The sequence below is a fragment of the Schistocerca gregaria genome, chromosome 4 (genome assembly GCF_023897955.1).
Source record: "Schistocerca gregaria isolate iqSchGreg1 chromosome 4, iqSchGreg1.2, whole genome shotgun sequence".
Lineage (NCBI taxonomy): Eukaryota > Metazoa > Arthropoda > Insecta > Orthoptera > Acrididae > Schistocerca > Schistocerca gregaria.
Window position 1 is genome coordinate 656,006,137 of NC_064923.1, and position 23,690 is coordinate 656,029,826.

At 44.6% G+C, this 23,690-nt stretch overlaps 1 protein-coding gene across 4 annotated transcripts in view; it reads left to right on the forward strand.

Moving 5' to 3' along the window:
• LOC126268226 (ataxin-2 homolog) overlaps positions 1 to 23,690 on the forward strand; it is a 301,295-nt gene that overhangs the window by 22,294 nt on the left and 255,311 nt on the right. For 2 of the 4 annotated variants that reach the window (XM_049973866.1, XM_049973867.1), the window contains exon 2: positions 23,209 to 23,391. In XM_049973866.1, the coding sequence (XP_049829823.1) occupies positions 23,221 to 23,391 (171 nt within the window). In that variant the 5' untranslated portion in view covers positions 23,209 to 23,220. Of the gene's footprint in view, positions 1 to 12,524; positions 12,639 to 23,208; positions 23,392 to 23,690 lie in introns of those variants that run through there. The other 2 variants (XM_049973865.1, XM_049973868.1) reach the window with 2 other exon arrangements.

Here is a 23,690-nt window from a genome sequence, read left to right on the forward strand (position 1 = left end):
TTTTCTTGCCCATTTTTCTAATACATGTTTACTGTACTGTGCAAATTACAAAGGTGTGTATGTACAGCAGTTTACCGCACAGTTTTCCATACTTGGACCAATATTTTTCATGTTTGGATTAACTGAACGTTTGGATTACTGGGTTCGGAGTAGCGGGACTCTGCTGTAAAATGATGATTTAGGCTAATTCTCGATAGAATAGTGTTTAAATTCTCTGTGGAATTAGTCTAAAACATTGTTAGACCTACATCCTTACATTTATATTGGTCCCATGATCATATACACAAACATTGGTGAAAAAAATTATGTCCAGAAACAGATTTGAAATGTTATTGAGAATGATACATTTTGCAGACAACAGTTTGATGGTTCCAATCATTAGCCCAAAATGTAACCACTTACAGGTATGTGGAAATAAATTTGAAGAATTACAGTCCAACAGGAGAAATATGTCTTGATAAATTGTTGATTCTGTTTCGTGGCCATGTTATATTTAGACAATATTTAAATCAAAAGCGCTACGAATATTGAACTAAAATATTTAACTTAGTGGTACACATGCCTGGAATCTAGACGCCAGTACACACAGCTGGTCCCACAGACCATTACAATTTCTGCTTTTCATGTGCATTGTAGTATACACTAAAGAGCCAAAGAAACTGGTACACCTGCCTAATATATGTAGGGTCCAGTGAGCACGCAGAAGTGCCATGGATTCAACTAATGTCTGAAGTACGAGGTGCTATCCAAAATTTTTGGGACTGGTGCTGCCATCTGTTGAAAACCTTACCTTTGGACGAGTGGTCACCATCACCCTTGAAGTAGTTCCCATCCGCACGTACACACCAGTATCGGCACTTCTGCCACTGGTCAAATGTTTTGTGGAAGTCCTGTTCTTTGAGGGTGTTTATATCACCACCAGCAATGCTTCTTAAATCAGCGTGAAGTTGCAAGGTGCCAAATCTCGCAAGTACAGTGGGTGGGGTACAATCACCATGTTGTTTTTTGCCAAAAAGGTCCTGGTGAGCAAGGATGTGTGATGGCACGTTCGTGATGCAGCAGCCAGTTCCCTTGATGCCAAAGTTCAGGCTGTCATCGCTGCACATTTTCACAGAGCCGTCACAAAACGTCACAGTAGTATGCGGAATTCACTGTTTGGTTCGGTGGGACGAATTATTTTTGCACAATTCCTCTTGCTATCAAAGAAAAAGATGATCATGCTCTTCACTTTGCTGTTCACCTGCCTTCGTTTTTTTTGGGTCTTGGAGAGCCCGGGCTCTTCCACTGGGATGATTGTTGCTTTGTCTCTGGTTCATAACTGTAAATCCAACACTCATTGCCGGTGATAACCTGTGACAAGAAGGTTGGACCATCAGATGCGGTCTGACGATGAACCATGCACTCTTCAACACGCTGTGCCTTCTGATCAGCAGTCAAGATCCTTGGCACCAATTTTGCATGTCCAATTCACCAGTCAGCATTTGTTGACGTGTCCCATAACCAACATAAACTTCATCCGCAAGGTCTTGAATGGTTCGACGTCAATCAACACAAACCAGTTGTTGAAGTTTGGCAACAATGTCTGGCGTTGTGCAGCTAACGGGCCTTCCAGTGTGAGCATCATCTTCGACGTCTGTACAGCCGACCCTGAACTGAGCATGCCACTCAAACACGTATGGCTCGTGCCCTGTCCACCAAACACTTGTTGAATCATTCCAATGGTATCTTTAGCACTTTTCCTGACATTCACACAGAATTTGATACACACGCGCTGTTCTGTTCGCAGATCTGTTGTAAAATTGCCACACACCAAACACAGAGTATTACAGAAATCATTGTGGACATGCAACCCTCCCAGCTGAATGCCACTCTGCACACTGACTCATCAGATATGCAGCTCTCGCTGCCTACCTGTGCAAAGATCTACTACTCCTACTTTCCAGATGGCAGCACCAGTCCTGAAAAGTTTGGATTCCACCTTGTAGTGCTGGAGGGAACTGACATCATGAATCCTGGAGTGCTGTCCATAAATCTAGATTGTCCTAAATGCATTCTCCGAAAATTATTTAGAGCAGTTAGTCCACGAACCCACGCGAATTGTAAATGGTTGCGAAAACACACTTGACCTCTTGGCCACAAACAATCCAGAGCTGATAGAGAGCATCATGACTGATACCGGGATTAGTGATCACAAGGTCATTGTAGCTAGGCTCAATACCATTTCTTCCAAATCCATCAGAAACAAACGCAAAATAATTTTATTTAAAAAAGCGGATAAAGTGCCACTAGAAGCCTTCCTAAAAGACAATTTCCATTCCTTCCGAACTGACTATGCGAATGTAGACGAGATGTGGCTCAAATTCAAAGATATAGTAGCAACAGCAATTGAGATATTCATACCTCATAAATTGGTAAGAGATGGAACGGATCCCCCGTGGTACACAAAAAAGGTCCGAACGCTGTTGCAGAGGCAACGGAAAAAGCATGCGAAGTTCAGAAGAACGCGAAATCCTGAAGATGGGCTAAAATTTACAGACGCGCGAAATTTGGCATGTACTTCGATGCGAGATGCCTTTAATAGGTTCCACAACGAAACATTGTCTCGAAATTTGGTAGAAAATCCGAAGAAATTCTGGTCGTATGTAAAGTACACAAGCGGCAAGACGCAGTCAATACCTTCGCTGCGCAGTGCCGATGGTACTGTTATCAACGACTGTGCCGCTAAAGCGGAGTTATTGAACGCAGTTTTCCGAAATTCCTTCACCAGGGAAGATGAATGGAATATTCCAGAATTTGAAACACGAACATCTGCTAGCATGAGTTTCTTAGAAGTAGATACCTTAGGGGTTGCGAAGCAACTCAAATCGCTTGATACGGGCAAGTCTTCAGGTCCAGATTATATACCGATTAGGTTCCTTTCAGATTACGCTGATACTATAGCTCCCTACTTAGCACTCATATACAACCGCTCGCTCACCGATAGATCTGTACCTACAGATTGGAAAATTGCGCAGGTCGCACCAGTGTTCAAGAAGGGTAGTAGGAGTAATCCATTTAACTACAGACCTATATCATTGACGTCGGTTTGCAGTAGGTTTTTGGAGCATATACTGTATTCAAACATTATGAATCACCTCGAAGGGAACGATCTATTGACACGTAATCAGCATGGCTTCAGAAAACATCGCTCTTGTGCAACGCAGCTAGCTCTTTATTCGCACGAAGTAATGGCCGCTATCGACAGGGGATCTCAAGTTGATTCCATATTTCTAGATTTCCGGAAAGCTTTTGACACCGTTCCTCACAAGCGACTTCTAATCAAGCTGCGGAGCTATGGGGTATCGTCTCAGTTGTGCGACTGGATTCGTGATTTCCTGTCAGGAAGGACGCAGTTCGTAGTAATAGACGGCAAATCATCGAGTAAAACTGAAGTGATATCAGGTGTTTCCCAGGGAAGCGTCCTGGGACCTCTACTGTTCCTGATCTATATAAATGACCTGGGTGACAATCTGAGCAGTTCTCTTAGGTTGTTCGCAGATGATGCTGTAATTTACCGTCTAGTAAGGTCATCCGAAGACCAGTATCAGCTGCAAAGCGATTTAGAAAAGATTGCTGTATGGTGTGTCAGGTGGCAGTTGACGCTAAATAACGAAAAGTGTGAGATGATCCACATGAGTTCTAAAAGAAATCCGTTGGAATTCGATTACTCGATAAATAGTACAATTCTCAAGGCTGTCAATTCAACTAAGTACCTGGGTGTTAAAATTACGAACAACTTCAGTTGGAAGGACCACATAGATAATATTGTCGGGAAGGCGAGCCAAAGGTTGCGTTTCATTGGCAGGACACTTAGAAGATGAAACAAGTCCACTAAAGAGACAGCTTACACTACACTCGTTCGTCCTCTGTTAGAATATTGCTGCGCGGTGTGGGATCCTTACCAGGTGGGATTGACGGAGGACATCGAGAGGGTGCAAAGAAGGGCAGCTCGTTTTGTATTATCGCGTTATAGGGGAGAGAGTGTGGCAGATATGATACACGAGTTGGGATGGAAGTCATTACAGCATAGACGTTTTTCGTCGCGGCGAGAGCTTTTTACGAAATTTCAGTCACCAACTTTCTCTTCCGAATGCGAAAATATTTTGTTGAGCCCAACCTACATAGGTAGGAATGATTATCAAAATAAAATAAGAGAAATCAGAGCTCGAACAGAAAGGTTTAGGTGTTCGTTTTTCCCGCTCGCTGTTCGGGAGTGGAATAGTAGAGAGATAGTATGATTGTGGTTCGATGAACCCTCTGCCAAGCACTTAAATGTGAATTGCAGAGTAGTCATGTAGATGTAGATGTAGAAGAGCACGAGGGGGGTGGAGAACTCTTCTGAATAGCATGTTGCAAGGCAACCCAGATATGCTCAATAATGTTCATGTCTGGGGAGTTTGGTGGCCAGTGGCCAGTGGAAGTGTTTAAACTCAGAAGAGTGTTCCTGGAACCACTCTGTATCAAATCTGGACATGTGGGGTGTCACATTGCTGGAATTGGATGAATGGATGCAGGTGATAAGACAGGATGCTTATGTACGTGTCACCTGTCAGTCGTATCTAGACATATCAGGGGTCCCATATCACTCCAACTGCACATGCTCCACACCATTACAGAGCCATCATCAGCTTGAACAGTAGTGCCGTATTCTGCCAGTTTACATATCTCTGTATTTGAATACGTGTGTCTATACCAGTTTCTTTGGCACTTAAGTGTGTAATATAGAGGTAAGTGTTGGTAACTGAAGTGGTTCCATTACCAGTCACTCGAATACCCATATTTAAAAGAAAAAAAATATATTTTAGTCCAAAGCATTTACGCAAAATGGAGATAAATAAAAATATGGTGCTTTCAAAATAATGCGTGTATTCAGCACAATATTATTTGTAGACTCTCCAAGAGTATCCACTCCTTTACACTTTGTTAGTACATACTACTACTACTGGTGCCCATCCATGAAAGGATAAAAGATTGTTCCAAGACCACAATCCATATCAATTCTATAAATGTGAAAGTGTGTTGGTCTGTCTGAACTGCTGGACCAATTTTAGTGGAATGTTATATGCGGATAACTTGAATGGGGAGGAAAAACATAGGCTACTTTACAAAGTATGCAATATGCTATATTTATTGATATGAAAAATATAACATGAATGAGTGAAAAAGAAATACTCTTTGGAAAAACTACTTGCTCCTTGACTTTTGAACTACATGGTATTTGTGAAAATGCTTTTATTGGTTGGTATGTTCTACATAACATGATTCAAGGTAATGAATACAATGTTTATACAGTCCTCAGCATGTTTGATCCATACTGATATTATTAAATGTAAAAGTAACTCTGCCTGTTATGTTTTCACAACTAAGCCATTGAACAAATTTCAGTGAAATTTGATTTGGCGATACCCCACTCCCCAGGCTCACTGTTCTTTTGCGAGTTCATGCATGGTGCACATGGGGCCCCGACCTATTGCAGCCCCTTCTTCCTTCCCTAGCTGCATTTCCTTTACCCTGCCCCTCCCTCCCAATCTTCGACCCTTCCCCACTACCCCCTACCTCCCAATCTTCGACCCTTCCCCACTACCCCCTACCTCCCAATCTTCGACCCTTCCCCACTACCCCCTACCTCCCAATCTTCGACCCTTCCCCACTACCCCCTACCTCCCAATCTTCGACCCTTCCCCACTACCCCCTACCTCCCAATCTTCGACCCTTCCCCACTACCCCCTACCTCCCAATCTTCGACCCTTCCCCACTACCCCCTACCTCCCAATCTTCGACCCTTCCCCACTACCCCCTACCTCCCAATCTTCGACCCTTCCCCACTACCCCCTACCTCCCAATCTTCGACCCTTCCCCACTACCCCCTACCTCCCAATCTTCGACCCTTCCCCACTACCCCCTACCTCCCAATCTTCGACCCTTCCCCACTACCCCCTACCTCCCAATCTTCGACCCTTCCCCACTACCCCCTACCTCCCAATCTTCGACCCTTCCCCACTACCCCCTACTTCCCCTCCTTGCCCCTTCCCCACTGCCCCCTACTTCCCCTCCTTGCCTCCTTCCCCTCCTTGTCCCCCTACTTCCCCTCCTTGTGACCACCAACGTCCCCTCCTTGTGACCACCAACGTCTCCTTGTCACCACCAACTTCCCCTCCTTGTGACCACCAACTTCCCCTCCTTGTGACCACCAACTTCCCTTCCTTGTGACCACCAACTTCCCCTCCTTGTGACCACCAACTTCCCCTCCTTGTGACCACCAACTTCCCCTCCTTGTGACCACCAACTTCCCCTCCATGTGACCACCAACTTCCCCTCCATGTGACCGCCAACTTCCCCTCCATGTGACCGCCAACTTCCCCTCCATGTGACCGCCAACTTCCCCTCCATGTGACCGCCAACTTCCCCTCCATGTGACCGCCAACTTCCCCTCCTTGTGACCGCCAACTTCCCCTCCTTGTGACCGCCAACTTCCCCTCCTTGTGACCGCCAACTTCCCCTCCTTGTGACCGCCAACTTCCCCTCCTTGTGACCGCCAACTTCCCCTCCTTGTGACCGCCAACTTCCCCTCCTTGTGACCGCCAACTTCCCCTCCTTGTGACCGCCAACTTCCCCTCCTTGTGACCGCCAACTTCCCCTCCTTGTGACCGCCAACTTCCCCTCCTTGTGGCCGCCTACTCCCCCTCATCTTGCCACCCCTCCCTCCCCTCCACTTAGAAATTTTATGTTTTTTAGTGTGAGCCTCTTAGAGAAAAACTCCCTCCTTAGTGACTGTGGTGTGGATACCTCTACCCCCTTCCTTCCCAGTCTTTGTTTCCTGCTGTAGCCACCTCCCCCCTCCCCCTCCTTCACCCTTCTAGGTCACTAACACATGTAGCCAGTCCTTGTGGTGAAGCTGTTATGTACTCATCTGGCCCGGAGCCCCTGACAACACTACTGATACCTCCCATGAGTGCCAAGGAGTGGTTGTTTGTCTTCCCAGAGCATAGGAACTCCCGGCAACGGCTGCTGTGCCAGGTGGCCTTTGCTGTGGCTGGGTGGCACCCACGGGGAGAGCTGATCCGAGTGAGTGCTATCAATGTGGATGCTTGGCGCATGAAGCATATCGGGTTGCAAAATTCTCGCCGTTTTCAAACAGCCATCTCTTTGAATGGTGAAGGATTATTGAATACTACTTCGTATGACCTGGCAGCCTTCCCTTTCCTGGTTACACCATGGCTTGTCATCTCGGGATGAAACACTTTCCCCTTTCCCCACTACACTGTCTGCACTAGGACAGATGGGGACACATTCACTGCCACAAATCATTTTTTTTTTTTTTTTTTTTTTTTTTTTTTTTTTTTTTTTTTTTTTTTTTTTTTGGAAAATATAGAGTACAAGTTTGATGAAGTGGAGTCTCTCAGTTAAGATGCAGTCAGGCTCCTTGTTGATAAAAGCTGCTTCTACTGCCCAATTTGCAGCTCTTCATGTTTGTGATCATCTTGGCAATGTCCCATTGTCTATTACTCCTCACCAATCTCTTAATATGGTCCAGAGTATGATTTTTCATAGGGACCTCATCCTGAAAACTGAGGCTAATCTGTAGTGATGCAGCATTCATTTTGTTAGACATGTGCAGATGGGTCACAAAGACAACCGCACCAATGTCAGTGCCTTCATTTTAGTTTTCGTGGGGGATACCCTCCCATAGAAGGTCAAGGTTATGTGCTACAGATGTGTCATGAAGCCCTATGTCCCACAATCCATGAGGTGCTTTCAGTGCTTGCATTTTGGGCGTATGCCTTCACGCAGTACGGCAGACCCTCTGTGTGGTGACTGTGGACACCCACTCCATGAGGGAAGCCCCATTTTTCCGTCATCTGTGTATGTTAGCTGTCCATGACTGCCACTCCTCTTGCTCGCCAGATTTCCAAGCTTACAAGAGTACAGTTCCCTGGATCACCTGTCTTAAGCTGAGGCTTGTCAAAAATATGAGATGCTCCATCAAGTGTCACTTCAGCTTTTGCCTGTATTTCATCATTTCCCACTTGCACATCTTTCTTGCTGCAGCATTTTCCCCCTCTCCGCTTTCCCTTCCCTTCCCCTGCAGTCCCCCCCCCCCCCCACCTCTCCCCTGGGACCCCTCCCCCTGGCGTGTATCAGTCCGGAAGCCTACTACCACTACTTGACCACAAGATGCACCATCTGTGCGCCAAGCCCAAGGTCACCTGCTCTCTTTCGGTTCCAGATCTTGCAGACACCTGTACTCCTTCTGTGCCTTGCCGTCCTCCACCTCTGAAAGAGAAGAATAAGAAATTTAAATCCCAAGACAATCCGCCCCTCAGTGCCCCCCTCCTCTCCCCGGAAGTGCCATCTTCCCCCTTGCAACCTGAGTCTGACATCTTATTTATGGATGTCACCCCATCCTTGTCCGTGACAACCACTGACCAAGTGACATGACCTCCTCTTGGCTTCTTTAAGTCTCACCACACAACAATCCAGTGGAGTATGGAATGGATACTATCGTTTCCTCCTGGATATTGGGTGTACTGTTGGAACTGTGCCAACCCCGGTAGCATCTGGAGGGGTCTGAACTTTGATTTGTTCTGATGTCATTAGTTGCTGGATGCTCCTTCATACCGACCTGAAAACAATAGCAGTTAGAGTGCAAAAGACTCTAGAAATCACTGTTTGCAATGTCCTTCTCCCCCCCCCCCCCCCCCCCGCCCCAAGTAGGCTATTTCCTTATGTTGGACTGTCCACCGTACTACAGCAACTCCGGCCACCATTTCTCCTCCTCAGGGACTTCAGTGCCCACCATACCCTGTGGGGGGGGAGCGACACTTCAATGGATAGCGGTCTGGTAATTGGCCCACTGAATCACAGACTTAGATTTGTGTTTTCTCAGTGACAGTTTCCCTACCCACTTCTTTGCTGCTTGTGGCACCTTTACTGCTGTGTATCTCACAATCTCCTCCCCTGCTCTCGTGGCTTCCCTACATTGGTCACCTAATGATCATCTTTGTGACAGTGACCTCTTTCTGGTGATACTATTGTTCCCCTGCCACCGCCAGGCAGACAGGCACCCAAGTTGAACATCCACAAGGCCAATTGACTTTATATATTTCTGCTGTGCATTTTGACACCTCCCTCTCGAATTGCATTGATGCATTCGTGCAGGGTGTGTCTGCCACCATTCTTCATGCTGCTGGCAGTGCTGTGCCCCTATCCACAGGTCCCCCTCTTCATTGACTGGTGCTGTGGTGGACGGAGGATGTAGCAGTTGCTGTCCAGGACCACTGATGGGCGCTGCAGTGATTTAAGTGACACCCTACACAGAGCAATCTTCTCTTGCTCGCCAGATTTTCAAGCTTACAAGAGAAGAATATAAGGCAGAGTAAAAAGGAATGCTGGGAGTGCTTTGTTTCCTCCCTCGGGCCTTATGCCTCTTCATCACAGGTTTGGTACAAACTGTTTGTGGGCTGCCAGTGACAGTCAACTGTCCAGGGTCTTAACCTTCAAGGTGTTCTGTGCACTGATCCATTCATCACTGCAGAACGCCTCGCGACACACGTTGCGATTGCATCATTGTATTCTTCTTACCCCACCACCTTTCTGCGGCAGAAACACTGAGTTGAACAGCCCCCCCCCCCCACCCCCTTTGTTTCAACCCACATTATGCTGAACCCTATAATGAACCCTTCATTGAATTGGAATTCTTGCAGGCTCTTACCTTTTCACATGACGTGGCCGCAGACCCATATTCCAGCCGCAACCAGATCTTCCAACACTTGACTGTTACTCAGGATCTTCAACTATATTTGGCTCACAGGCGCTTTCCCATCGCAGTGGTGAGACAATCTAGTTACCCCTGTCCTTAAGCCCAGGAAGAATCCTATGTCTCTCAACAGCGACCACCTGTTTAATCTGGCGAACATATTTTGTAAACTGCTTGAGAGGGTGGTTAACTTCAGATTATGTTGGGTACTCGAATCTCCGGGCCTCTTGTCCCCTACCACCAGCACCTTGTCGCAGTCGTATTTGACCATATGATATGGCTTGACACCATCACACTTATAGTTATCCTCCATGACTGAGGCTTTTGTGGTCGACTTATGAACCGTGAATTTTTATCACATCTGCTCTTTTGAGTTGGTACTTAACTCAGCATCCCTCGGATTCAGGAGAAATGGTATCCCACAGGGTTCTGTGTTAAGTGTCAACACACTTCCTCATAGTCGTCAATGGGCCTATAATCTCTGTTGGGCCTGTGGTTACCCTGGCATTTCATGTCGACAATTTTTGCATCGGGTGCAGCTTCCACTCGATAGTATCAGCTGAGTGCTGGCTCCAATGGGCCTCTGCATCGGCCATCTCCCATGGCTTCCATTTTGCTCCCTCTGAAACGTTAGTTATGCATTTTTGTCGCTGACCCACAGTACATCCTGATCCAGAACTTTATTTAAGTGACCAGTTCCTTGATGTTATAGCACAGTCCTGTTTCTCAGGCCATATTTTGGATATAAGGCTGACATAGCTCCCCAATATTTGTCACATAAAGGCTACATGCATGCAGAAGCTTAATGCTCTCGGCATCCTGGCCCATATTTCTGGGGCTGCAGACCTTGTTTCATTTTTACAGTGCTGTGGTCTTGTCCAGACTAGATTATGGTGGCTCCTTCCACTCTGAAAGACTTGACCCTGTTCACCAGTGTGGGATGTGTCTGGCTATTGGTGTGTTTCTCACTAGTCCCAATGACAGTGTTATCCCAGAAGTGGGGATTCCCCCTCTACAAATATGAGGGAGCTAATTCTTGTTTTCGTATGCAATCACCATTTGCTGATTCCCTGACCATCCTGTGTACCCTGTCCTCTTTCCAAATGAGGGATGTGTGTTTCCTGATAGTGGCCCATGGGTGGGATTGCTGGTTTGAGTGCGTCTCACTTCCGCCTATTGGGATCTCTGTCTCTTCTCACAGGAATCCGCCCTGTGTTTCCTCCCATAGCCCACAGGGATTAGGACTGGCCTATTCTAGGGCCCTAAGGTGTATGTTGCCCCTATGGTTTTCTGGCATCTTGTATGTTCCATCCTTGCAGAGTTCCAGGGTGCCACCATCTTCCCCACTGATGATTCTAAAACAATAGATAAGGCAGGATACACTTTCACTCTTCCTGCTGGCTTAGAACATTTATTGCTGGGGTCATTTAGATGTTGTTACATATGTTTGTGAAACTTCCCCAAAAATATCCTCCCACATAATTACATTGGCAAATACTTGTCCTCCCCCCCCCCCCCCCCCAAATTGCACAGTCATGGTTGAAGATCATTCATTGTCCAAAATTTTGAGATCGTTTTCCAAGTGTGTGTATGTTGGTGCCCTCACCTGATAATAATCATATGTTTGTATGTTTAGTGTGAAAAACATTCCCTTGGACTTTCCAGTACTGAAATTAACTGCCACCATTGCTGTAGGTTGTGGCATACTGATAACTACAAAGGGTCCTCCATATAGTGGATAGAATTTTCAACCATGCTTCATTTTTTACATTATGCCTATGACATTTAACAAGAACTAAGTCTCCCACTTTGTATTGTGTAGGGGTCCCTTGTTCCCACTTTTTTTTCCCCCAGTTTGTCTTCCTCTTTCATTATTGTACTGAGTCAATCTAGTTCGTACTCAGTATTGCTGGATTTGCATGTGGAGGGTAATTGGAAATAACTATATGATTTACATCTTCTAATGCTAAAAATTCTTTAAACTTCTTTCCATTACCAAACAATAGCATGTTAGTTATATTACAATATTTGTTTTAGCCATTTTTAAAGGATTTAATTTCACCAATTTTGTCCAACATTCATCTACCTCAAAAATGTTGGGCATTCCTCCCCAGTCACAGGGTAGTTTATCAAAAAAATTCCACAGTTAAAAGATCCCAAAGGCCTTACGATAATATAAAATAGTAAATAGTGTGTAAACATGAAGTAACTACTTACATTTTGTGTATGTGTAGACCAGTAAAAAATACCGAGAACCTGTAGCGCACGCGCGCGCACACACACACGCGCACACACACACACACGCGCACACACACACACACACACACACACACACACACACACACACACACACACACACACACACAGTTGGGTTACCCTCTGTATAGGGAGCAACTGAAGAAGATGTAATTAATGTCCTCGTGATGGTGTGTGAGATAGATTCTATAAAGGGTATTTTCGGTGGCAGTTGTTGTTGAACGTCAACATGTCAGTGATCCTCACAAATTCTCTCATCACTGATGTGATTAGAGTTGAATTTAAAAATTCACATCCCAAATAACTTTAGGGCTTCAGTAGATGTGGAAGGATCTGTTTTCACCAGTTGACTTGTATGGATATTTGGTCTCCTACGCAATTCCCATTTGTTTTTGGCCGTGTCCCTGCATGCTGCAATGAAATAACCTCTGGGATGCATTGCTCTTTTAGGGCATTTGTCACCATGTTGCAGGCTGGTTGATCAACTGTATCATTCCCCATAATACTAACAAGGGTCTTGATGCACAGTTACATGACACCTCCATATTGATGTGCACCTCTGATGCAAAAGCAGCTATTTGGTATGGTAAGTAACAACTTCCTTTGTCCTCACCAATTGTTGATAGTATTTGCCCTGTAGAGAACTTCCTTTGTCCTCACCAATTGTTGATAGTATTTGCCCTGTAGAGAGTGATATTGTAAGTCATTATGGTCATAGCATATTTTAGTTTCCGTTCAGTGGCTAGGAGCTTGTCTGTAAAAATAGATGCATTTTTTGATAGGTGGAATAGTTAAGTCTCTTTATTTTTAATATTTGTTTAGGGATCGCTAAGAGTCCTTACATTTAGACCCGTCAGTATATACACATGTGGTGCACATGATATGTTTGTGAGATATTTACTGTTTAGGTTGAAAGTAACCCTATACATGTGCATGTGGAACCAATAGATCTGCAGTGCAATTCCCACTTAAAAGCTGAATTCTTTTACTATAAAATTGTCTAAGAGTTCTATGTTGTTTTGCTCGGAAAAGTTTCCACGTTTCCTTAGTGATATTACAAGTGTGATACAATGTTTCGATGAACATATGATGTGAAAGGATTTTTTTCTAATTATGAAAGTAATTGAGTCACAATTATGTAGCATACAAAGTGACAAGTCTCTGGAACTGTGTACGTCTATCCCTATGCTGACATTTTGTTCATGATATAAATTTTGTTATGCCTTCAATGTGTCAAAAGTAATTAAATAACACTGAAAATTTGTTTTGTTTGTCAGCTATGTTACTATCAAATAACAGACGAAGCCATGTGCTAGATGTGCAGTGTTCCTTGTGTGATTGCATTGCCACCTAAATCAATTGCATTCATAGTTTCCCCTACATTTCACCCATGGCTTCTCGACTCCTTCCAATTCCTGCCTGGCTTCTCATCCCATCCAGTTACTCCCCCCCCCCCCCACCGGGTGTACAGCCCCCCCCCTCTACTCAGCCCCAGGGTGCACAGCCCCGCCTCTAGTCCCCCTACTGGGTGCACAGCCCCGCCTCTAGTCCCCCTACTGGGTGCACAGCCCCGCCTCTAGTCCCCCTACTGGGTGCACAGCCCCGCCTCTAGTCCCCCTACAGGGTGCACAGCCCCGCCTCTAGTCCCCCTACAGGGTGCACAGCCCCGCCTCTAGTCCCCCTACTGGGTGCACAGCCCCGCCTCTAGTCCCCCTACTGGGTGCACAGCCCCGCCTCTAGTCCCCCTACTGGGTGCACAGCCCCGCCTCTAGTCCCCCTACTGGGTGCACAGCCCCGCCTCTAGTCCCCCTACTGGGTGCACAGCCCCGCCTCTAGTCCCCCTACTGGGTGCACAGCCCCGCCTCTAGTCCCCCTACTGGGTGCACAGCCCCGCCTCTAGTCCCCCTACTGGGTGCACAGCCCCGCCTCTAGTCCCCCTACTGGGTGCACAGCCCCGCCTCTAGTCCCCCTACTGGGTGCACAGCCCCGCCTCTAGTCCCCCTACTGGGTGCACAGCCCCGCCTCTAGTCCCCCTACTGGGTGCACAGCCCCGCCTCTAGTCCCCCTACTGGGTGCACAGCCCCGCCTCTAGTCCCCCTACAGGGTGCACAGCCCCGCCTCTAGTCCCCCTACTGGGTGCACAGCCCCGCCTCTAGTCCCCCTACTGGGTGCACAGCCCCGCCTCTAGTCCCCCTACTGGGTGCACAGCCCCGCCTCTAGTCCCCCCACTGGGTGCACTGCCCCCCTCTGGTGCCCCCCCCACTGGGTGCACTGCCCCCCTCTGGTGCCCCCCCCACTGGGTGCACTGCCCCCCTCTGGTGCCCGCCCCACTGGGTGCACTGCCCCCCTCTGGTCCCCCCCCACTGGGTTCACTGCCCCCCTCTGGTCCCCCCCCCCCCCACTGGGTTCACTGCCCCCCTCTGGTCCCCCCCCACTGGGTTCACTGCCCCCCTCTGGTCCCCCCCACTGGGTGCCTTGCCCCCCTCTGGTCTCCCCCACTGGGTGCCTTGCCCCCCTCTGGTCTCCCCCACTGGGTGCACTGCCCCCCTCTGGTTCCCCCCCCACTGGGTGCACTGCCCCCCTCTGGTCCCCCCCACTGGGTGCACTGCCCCCCTCTGGTCCCCCCCACTGGGTGCACTGCCCCCCTCTGGCCCCCCCACTGGGTGCACTGCCCCCCTCTGGCCCCCCCACTGGGTTCTCTGCCCCCCTCTGCCCCCCCCCCCCACTGGGTGCACTGCCACCTCCGGTTCCCGCCCGGATGCACTCGGTTCCCCTCCTCCCAGGTGCACTCGGCACCCCTACGGTTCCCGTCCCCCCGAATGCACTTGGTTTCCCTTTGTTCCCGCCCCGGTTGCGTGCGGCCCCCCACACCCCTGCCTGTATGCGCCGCCCGGTCCCCCCCCCTACGGGGTGCAAATCCACCCACCAGTCCCCCCCCCCCTCCTCCCCCCTGCATGCACACACACGTTTGTCTAGCCCCCTTCGGTTCCTGCTCCCAACTGCGTTTCCAGTTGTTGTCATTTTCAATACTTGCTTACCAACACTTCTTCCATTCCAGACCACACACTGCTGTATGAGATTTGTTGAAAAATTCTGGAACTTCATCCACAATTTTTTTTGCTTTTACCTTTCACTTATTGTGCAAGGTTTCCTTTGAAATAATCTCCTTCACAATTAATACACCACTCCCAACGCCGTTTCTACATCTATAAACAGTCGTGGTATGTCTTTTGCTTGATCACGTGAAGCGTGTGTGCGAATATGTCTTTTATCTAGTCTATTGTTGCAAATCTTTGTTCTTACAATGAGGTTTTCAACTTTGGAAATAAAAAGAAAAAAAAGTCTGCTTGGCCCAGGTATGTAGATTAAGAGGATGACGCAGCTCAGTGATTCTGTTTCTTGTGCAATAATTATGCACCAATAGCTATTAATGTGTGCTTGCATTATTGTGATGTAAGAGCCATTAATTGTCTCGCCACAGTTTAGGCTGTTTCCTTCTGACATTTCTTAACAGCGCGCACAACATGTCCCAATAGTACCATAAATTAACAGTTTATCCCTGTGGAATGAATTTAATGATGAACTAATCATTCAAAGTCTAAAAAAAAAAAAAAAAAAAAAAAAAAAAAAAAAAAAAAAAAAAAACTATCAGCATGGCTTCCAACATGTTTTAGGGATTGAACCTTGGTCACAGCATCATAAGCCACATCTCGTCACCGGTTATAATTCTCTTTAGGTACATCTCATTCTCATTTGTGCAAACCGAAGGCTCTTCACAGTTTGTGAGGCAAATGTATTCCTGGTTTTGAGTTGTGAACCTTGCGATGAAATTGGCGGCAACACGATGCATTGGTAGATGCTGTGTCATTATTTCATGTCATGATCCAATTGAATTGTTACATTTTTCTGCAAGCTCTCGGTCAATCAGTCTTCTATTGTCATGGACAGTTTCATTCACGTTCCGAATGTGAGCGTTGTTGGTAGATGTTGAAGAGTGTCCTGACAAGGATCATCTTTAACTTCCGCCCAGCCATCTTTAAACTGTGTGAACCATTCGCAACACAGAGTACGGCGTAAGCTCTCATCGACATAGGCTTCCTGCATCATTTGGTGTGTCTCTGTAAAGGTTCTCCTGATTTTCACACAAAATTTAATGCATGCATGTTGCTTTTCTAAATATGCTATCTCAAAATTCACAACCTGTGGGACACAACATTCTACTTGCGATGTTCGCCTGCTTTATTTCTTTGTTGATAGTCCTCAGTGTCGACGTACTGCATTTTTGTACTGGCTGAAAAATGGGGGTGGAAGTTGAACACTGACTACTGTAAATGGTGTGGCTGACAGCTGCACAGTTGCTTTTCATTGTTCACAACCACACAATATTACACAGCTATATGGCCAGTTCACTATTTGTTAACTTTTGATAAGCCTCATTAATAGTGTGCAGGCAAATGTCAGCATATTGCTACAATAGTTCCCCGTTGAACATCTGTGAGCAGTATAAACCTAACCACTGAGCAGTAAAAACCTAACCACACAGTTCTTGCAGAATAATTCTGTTCGTGTGCCACTATTGAACAGACACTGTCATTATTTAAACCCATGGCCTATTTCTGTTACACTTATTTCACGGTTAAGTTTATGCACTGTTGTTGACCTAACCAATACAGGTTTCTTGTCTGAAAATCGACTGTCGACTGACTGTCTCGGGACCAAAAATTGGGCCTTTATATATGCTTACAATAATAGGTACTGAAACTAAGAATCATTTGATGTTTAATTTACAGAAATTACAGTTGAAACTTAAGTCATTGAATTAACTCAATATATAGAAAAATTCCTTCTTTTTAACAGTTTCTTTTACTACAAAGGTTAGCCTAAATCATTTGTTTAAATAATGAAATTAACAGACACAGTTATACGAACAATTGCGGTGTAGCTTGCTGTCCAGGTTTTGAGAGGGTGCGTTTCTGGATGTGGTATTGAATATATTGCTTCCCCCCTACTTATACCTCCCGAGGAGATCATGAAACTAAAATTAGAGAGATTCAAGCGCGCACGGAGGCTTTCAGACAGTTGTTCTTCCCGCGAGCCATACGCGACTGGAACAGAAAAGGGGGTAATGACAGTGAACAGTGGCACGTAAATTGCCCTCGTTGGGGGCTTGCGGAGTATAAATGTAGATGTAGATACAGATGTAGTATGTAGCATCAACAGGTTAGTGTTCATCATGAACGTGGTTTTGCAATCAGTGCAATGTTTACAAATGCGGAGTTGGCAGATGCCCATTTGATGTATGGATTAGCACGGGGCAAAAGCCGTGGCGTGGTATGTTTGTATCGAGACAGATTTCCAGAAGGAAGGTGTCCCGACAGGAAGACATTTGAAGCAATTGATCGGCGTCTTAGGGAGCACGGAACATTCCAGCCTATGACTCGCGACTGGGGAAGACCTAGAACGACGAGGACACCTGCAATGGGCAAGGCAATTCTTCGTGCAGTTGACGATAACCTTAACGTCAGCGTCAGAGAAGTTGCTGCTGTACAAGGTAACGTTGACCACGTCACTGTATGGAGAGTGATACGGGAGAACCAGTTGTTTCCATACCATGTACAGCGAGTGCAGGCACTATCAGCAGCTGATTGGCCTCCACGGGTACACTTTTGCGAATGGTTCATCCAACAATGTGTCAATCATTTCATTGCAAATGTTCTCTTTACAGATGAGGCTTCATTCCAATGTGATCAAATCGTAAATTTTCACAATCAACATGTGTGGGCTGACGAGAATCCGCACGCAATTGTGCAATCACATCATCAACTCAGATTTTCTGTGAACGTTTGGGCAGGTATTGTTGGTGATGTCTTGATTGGGCCCCATGTTCTTCCACCTACGCTCAATGGAGCACGTTGTCATGATTTCATACGGGATACTCTACCTGTGCTGCTAGAACAAGTGCCTTTACAAGTGCGACACAACATGTGGTTCATGCACGATGCAGCTCCTGCACATTTCAGTCGAAGTGTTCGTACGCTTCCCAACTACAGATTCGGTGACCGATGGATTGGTAGAGGCGGACCAATTCCATGGCCTCCACACTCTCCTGACCTCAACCCTCTTGACTTTCATTTATGGGGGCATTTGAAAGCTCTTGTCTACACAACCCCGGTACCAAATGTAGAGACTCTCCGTGCTCATATTGTGGACGGCTGTGATGCAATACGCCATTCTCCAGGGCTGCATCAGCGCATCAGGGATTCCGTGCGATGGAGGGTGGATGCATGTATCCTCGCTAATGGAGGACATTTTGAACATTTCTTGTAACAAAGTGTTAGAAGTCACGCTGGTACATTCTGTTGCTGTGTGTTTCCATTCCATGATTAATGTGATTTGAAGAGAAGTAATAAAATGAGCTCTAACATGGAAAGTAAGCGTTCCTGGACACATGTCCACATAACATATTTTCTTTCTTTGTGTGTGAGGAATGTTTCCTGAAAGTTTGGCCATATCTTTTTGTAACACTGTGTATAGTTTACATTTATTTATAAGTCAACAATAGAAATAGTCACAAAACAATTACTGATTTCACCCTATAACAAAAGATATTAAGTAGGAATAGTCAAAATGAATTAGGAAATTGATGACATACACAAAACTAAGCACAAAATTAGTGCTATATTTCTTAAGTCTGAGGACCAACCTTTTTCTTTTATGAATGTGCAGATTATACTCACGTATGTTAATGGTAATTAGACACAACTGCAAATAAAATTAATTTAAGGAGGCAGACGGCAAAACAAGAGAGGAAGTAAAGAGATCCCAGCTTGCTTTGTCACATACTCAATACAGCATAGAACAATAACTAACTGAAATACAACAGTGAAACTTCCAGCACTTACACATTAAACAAAGGGGTGTGTGCAAGCCTGCCAACCACATTTCTCTCCAACTCACCATTAGTACAGAATTATGGGTGTCTTGGAATTTTGTAAACAGACTTTGTACACTGTCGCCCCCTCGCATGCCCGACCATTATTCCAATTTCTTCCTGGGTTATCAGACCACCCCCCCCCCCCCCCCCCCGCCCCCCCCGCCCCCTCCATCAAAAAAATCCCCTTTACCAGTTTCTGTATTTTCACTTACCACTTTGCTAGTTCATGTACTATTGTTCACATTCCACCCATTCACACTTCCTGCTGTTTTCACACTTCCATTTGCCATTTCCTATCTGGCTGCGACTTCTCCCATTTATTAGTCTCTACCTGGCTGCCAATTATCCCAATTGTCACTTCGTGCATACCTGTTTACACAACCCAATACAAGTTTCTGCCCAGCTGTTTGCCGGTCCCCTTTCCAGTTCATGCATGGTTGCGTGCCCATCCTTCCCACTCCCCTTTCCAGTTCATACATGGTTGCGTGCCCGTCCTCCCCAGTCCCCTTTCCAGTTCATACATGGTTGCGTGCCCGTCCTTCCCAGTCCCCTTTCCAGTTCATACATGGTTGCGTGCCCGCCCTCCCTCCCCCGTTCCTGCATTGCCGCCGTGTTAGTGATTCATATCTCACAACTAATCAGTGTTCTTTTGCAAATGCTAATAACTGTACGAGCGCTCACTGTAGAAATGATTTGTGTGTTTTTAATTGATATGAGTATGGGGGTGGAGTTTGAGATGACTTAAGTTTTATGGAATTTAATTTTATGTGTACCCTTTCTTTGTATGTGGGAAATGTAGTTATCCAGACGTTACTGCACCTCTGCAAACCAGTACCATGGTGCATTCGAAACACATGCTCATTTGAGTAGCGCACTGGTCAGCCCTCCTCCCACCCCCACTCTTCTCTGTCCAGTGCCTCTGTTGCCTGCGGCCAATAGCAAGCAGCTCATGGCAGGCAAATGCTTCTTGTATAGCCATTCACCAGCTCTCGCTGGGAGTTTTGTGTTCGTTCTCCGGACTGTATTGTACTTGTGCTGTCATGTTGTGGCTTGATAAATAGCTGGTGTCACACGACTTTTTGTTATTGTGTTTGGAGTTAGAACAGGAAACAATAAGCCCTGGAAATTTTATCATTCTGTTGCCTGAAGTAAGAGGATTCTATGTAAATTGTGTAGGATATTTGTGAACATCGTTCAGGTAGGTTTTTACTGTGGGAAGTTGTACATGTAGTGCCATGTGACAGAAGAAAGTTTTTTTAAGTACGAAAGAGTGCACACACATTGAGTTGTATGGGCAGAAATCTTCACAAGTGACAGTTCTTTCTCAAATGTGCTTAACTCCTATACTAGGCTGTTTCTTCCATGTAGCTGACATTGCAGTGGTGTCATAGGGATTTGCAGGAGCTGCTATCTGTAATTATTCCTGAGCCTCAAGTTACTTTTTTGCAGTGCATTGTATTCTGACATGCTTTGGCATGCTTTTCTCAAATCAAGTGATTGTTTTGATTGTAATTTGCCAACAGTTTGGAGCTTTTCGCAGCAGTAGTGTGCATTATGAAAATAAGCAAATGTCTTTTGACTTATTTTGATAGACATAGGAAGGATTATTTTATTGAAGGAGCTAACTCTTGTTCAGTTTACTTGTACAAAATTTATTTAGAAATAATTTTTTATATGGTACTACTCGAAACAAGGTATTAAAAATAGACCAATGTCACATGCTTTACAAAAAACATGTGTTTTTCTTATTTTATTTCCAATGATGTTTTTTTCTACTGCAGCACATTTGACAATGTCTCATAAGTGCCTGTTTCTTCTCTATAGAGGGAACATGTTTCAGAAAGCATTGTTTCACCAACCATGTTGGGGCTGACACTTGGCAGAGGCAACCCACTTTCCTTTTTTGACAGGAAGAATGTATAAAACACACTAATTTTTCAATTAAAACTTAACAGTTGAATTTGAAAATCAAATCTCTCAAATTTTTCATTAAGTTTCTTGTGCAAGAAGTTAAATTTAGAGCAGCAACTGTCAACATAGTGAAATTGCTTTGTGATGTTTTAAGAGATGTTTCCTTCCTCTTGAATAATTTGTAATGTGCTAGTCAGAAGTCAGTGTCACCCATTGTGTCACTGTATTTGAGGATAATTCCTGGCTTCACTTTCACTGTTTTCTTCCTCACAATTTGTTGTAGTTATTCACTGTAAATACTAAAAACCATCTTTTTTGAGTCACTGTCACATTGCCACTCATTTCTCTTTAAGAAGGTCATAACTTTACCCATCTTAAGTTTTGCCTCCCTCAAAGCAGCTGGTATTTCTGTGATGGTACTCATAATGGTGCCAGTGCAGTCAGTATTTTTAGAGATAAGGAAGTCAAATAACTGGAGACATAAGTAAAATCTGTTGGTATGCTCTTTGTCAAAATATCCTCGAAGCAAAGGCAAAACTTAATTTTATGTGTAAGAGGATTTTTAATATGTTGCGGCTCAAATACTATATATCTCCCTGTGTGAACTGACAAGCAAAATGTTTTGATCTCAAAATGAGCATGTTTCATTGGTATTACTTTTTTTTATGGAGGTGTCCCTTTTCACTATAAAAGTTACTTGTCAGTAGTAAGTTAATTAGTTAAGTGTCCCATGGATGGATCATTTGCATGATAAATTGTAATGATATGGAATGAGTCATTTTACATTCGAATACCAAATTAATTTTTAAGTATGGCTGGCTACTTGATAACAATTTTGTTGATATACATATATCAGTTAGTAATTCCTACCTACCATCTGTAAACATTACAATAGTACAAATTGTTGTACGGAATAGAAAGCATTCTTAAGGAGAAACTTTTTTTTTTTGTTTGTTTTCAAAATTTACATCAGTGTCAGTCGGACTTTTTATATCATTGGGCAAGTGATCAAAAATTTTTGGTTGCAGCATTGTGCACCCCTGTTTGTGCTAAAAACAACCATATTGTTGAGTAATGAATGTTATTTTTTCTTCTAGTATTGTAGTAACGTACATTATTGTTCCTTGTTGTAGATTAGACAGAAAATTGTTTACCTGTATGAGGAACAAAAGCAGAGCTAAGATGGGGCCTTAGGGAACACCACATGTGATTGCTCACCAGAATTCTCATTCAGGAGTGTACGCTGCATCAAATTTTTTCTGCAGATGGTCAGCCACAGGTTTTAATTTTTATACTTCAGCAAGAATACTATAATCTTTGAAGTAAAAACTGTAGTCATTACCTTTCGGAAAAGTGGTGTTTCAAGAGTTTCTTTGCTTAAATAATACATTTCAAAATAGGGCTTCTGAACTTTGACTTCGAACAAAGAATGAATTCTCTCTTGTTTGTTGGTACTGATTTAAGCAAACACATTTGTTGTTTCAGCCTGTACTCGTAGGGCCTTACAAATTGTTCAGCATACTTGTTCATCTCAGTACTTATCATTGTTAACAAACTATCATTAAAATGAAAGTATCATGTGGATTCAGAAAACTTGCAAAACAATTTTTTACATCCATTGTCTCTGTAAATGCAAATTTATCCCTGTCTGCACTACAGTTAACAGACCACGTTCTCATAGAACCACAGTCAGCATTTCAACGTCACGTTCGCCTCTTGACATTTTTGTATCACCGTCGTTAAGGTCCTCGTCATCACTGTGTTCTTCACTACTGGACCAATTATAAGCATTTTCATTTAATAATCTTCCAATTCCTTCATCATGCAGAGACATGCGTGATGTGTGACATATATTCTCCTGGCTCTGAACAACGTGTATACTACCTGATGAAATAATTGTTTTGTAGAACAGAAATGCCATTGACAAATGTTGGATAATGCTTACACTGGGTAATGTGAGCCTTGTGGCTGATATACAACTCTAAATACATGTTGTAGAGCATCCTGAATTTTGCCGCCTGTGCAGTGTATCCTGAGCCCAGCTTGTAGAGCTCAGTTGAGGGTTTAAATGTGTTGTGGCCTGTGGTGTGTGTCACTGTTACATGTTTCATTTTGAGAAACAAATGGGAAATTGAAGACAGTTTCCATGTTCATTCTCTCTTCTTTGTCTCTTATGTGTCTTTTATCAAACATAAATTATTTTTTTGTTTTATCTTATACTTCTTCATCAAATAGAAGAATTAGGTTACTATTATTTGTGTCTCTGAAAGCTATGAAAATAAAAACCATTGTTTTTTTTTTTTTTCTCTAGGTCAGAGCGGCAATGGCTGTGCAGCAGTTTTGCCTTCGATGGAATAATCACCAGCCAAATTTTATCTCGGTTTTCACACATCTACTAAGCACGGAATCTCTGGTGGATGTGACACTAGCTGCTGAGGGCAAGCATCTCCAGGCTCACAGAGTAGTTCTCTCTGCTTGTAGCCCATACTTTCAGGTGGGCACACATGCACACTCAGCAAAATTTTAATTTTTTGGTTAACAGTTTACATTTAATATGCTGTAAATACAGTTCTGTCTGTTTCTTCAATGGGAATGCAGTCTTTTCATTACTTTTCCATTTTTTCGTTGGGTATGCAATTTTTTCATTGTTTTTCTCCATTTTTTTCAACTTCAGTACTATTAGGGATTTACATGTTTAATATAAAACTTTTTTTTTCGATCATAGTACTCCAATACAACAATATTTTTGGTGAGAAAATGTGGAAAGTACTCAGTATGCATAGTATTTGTGTT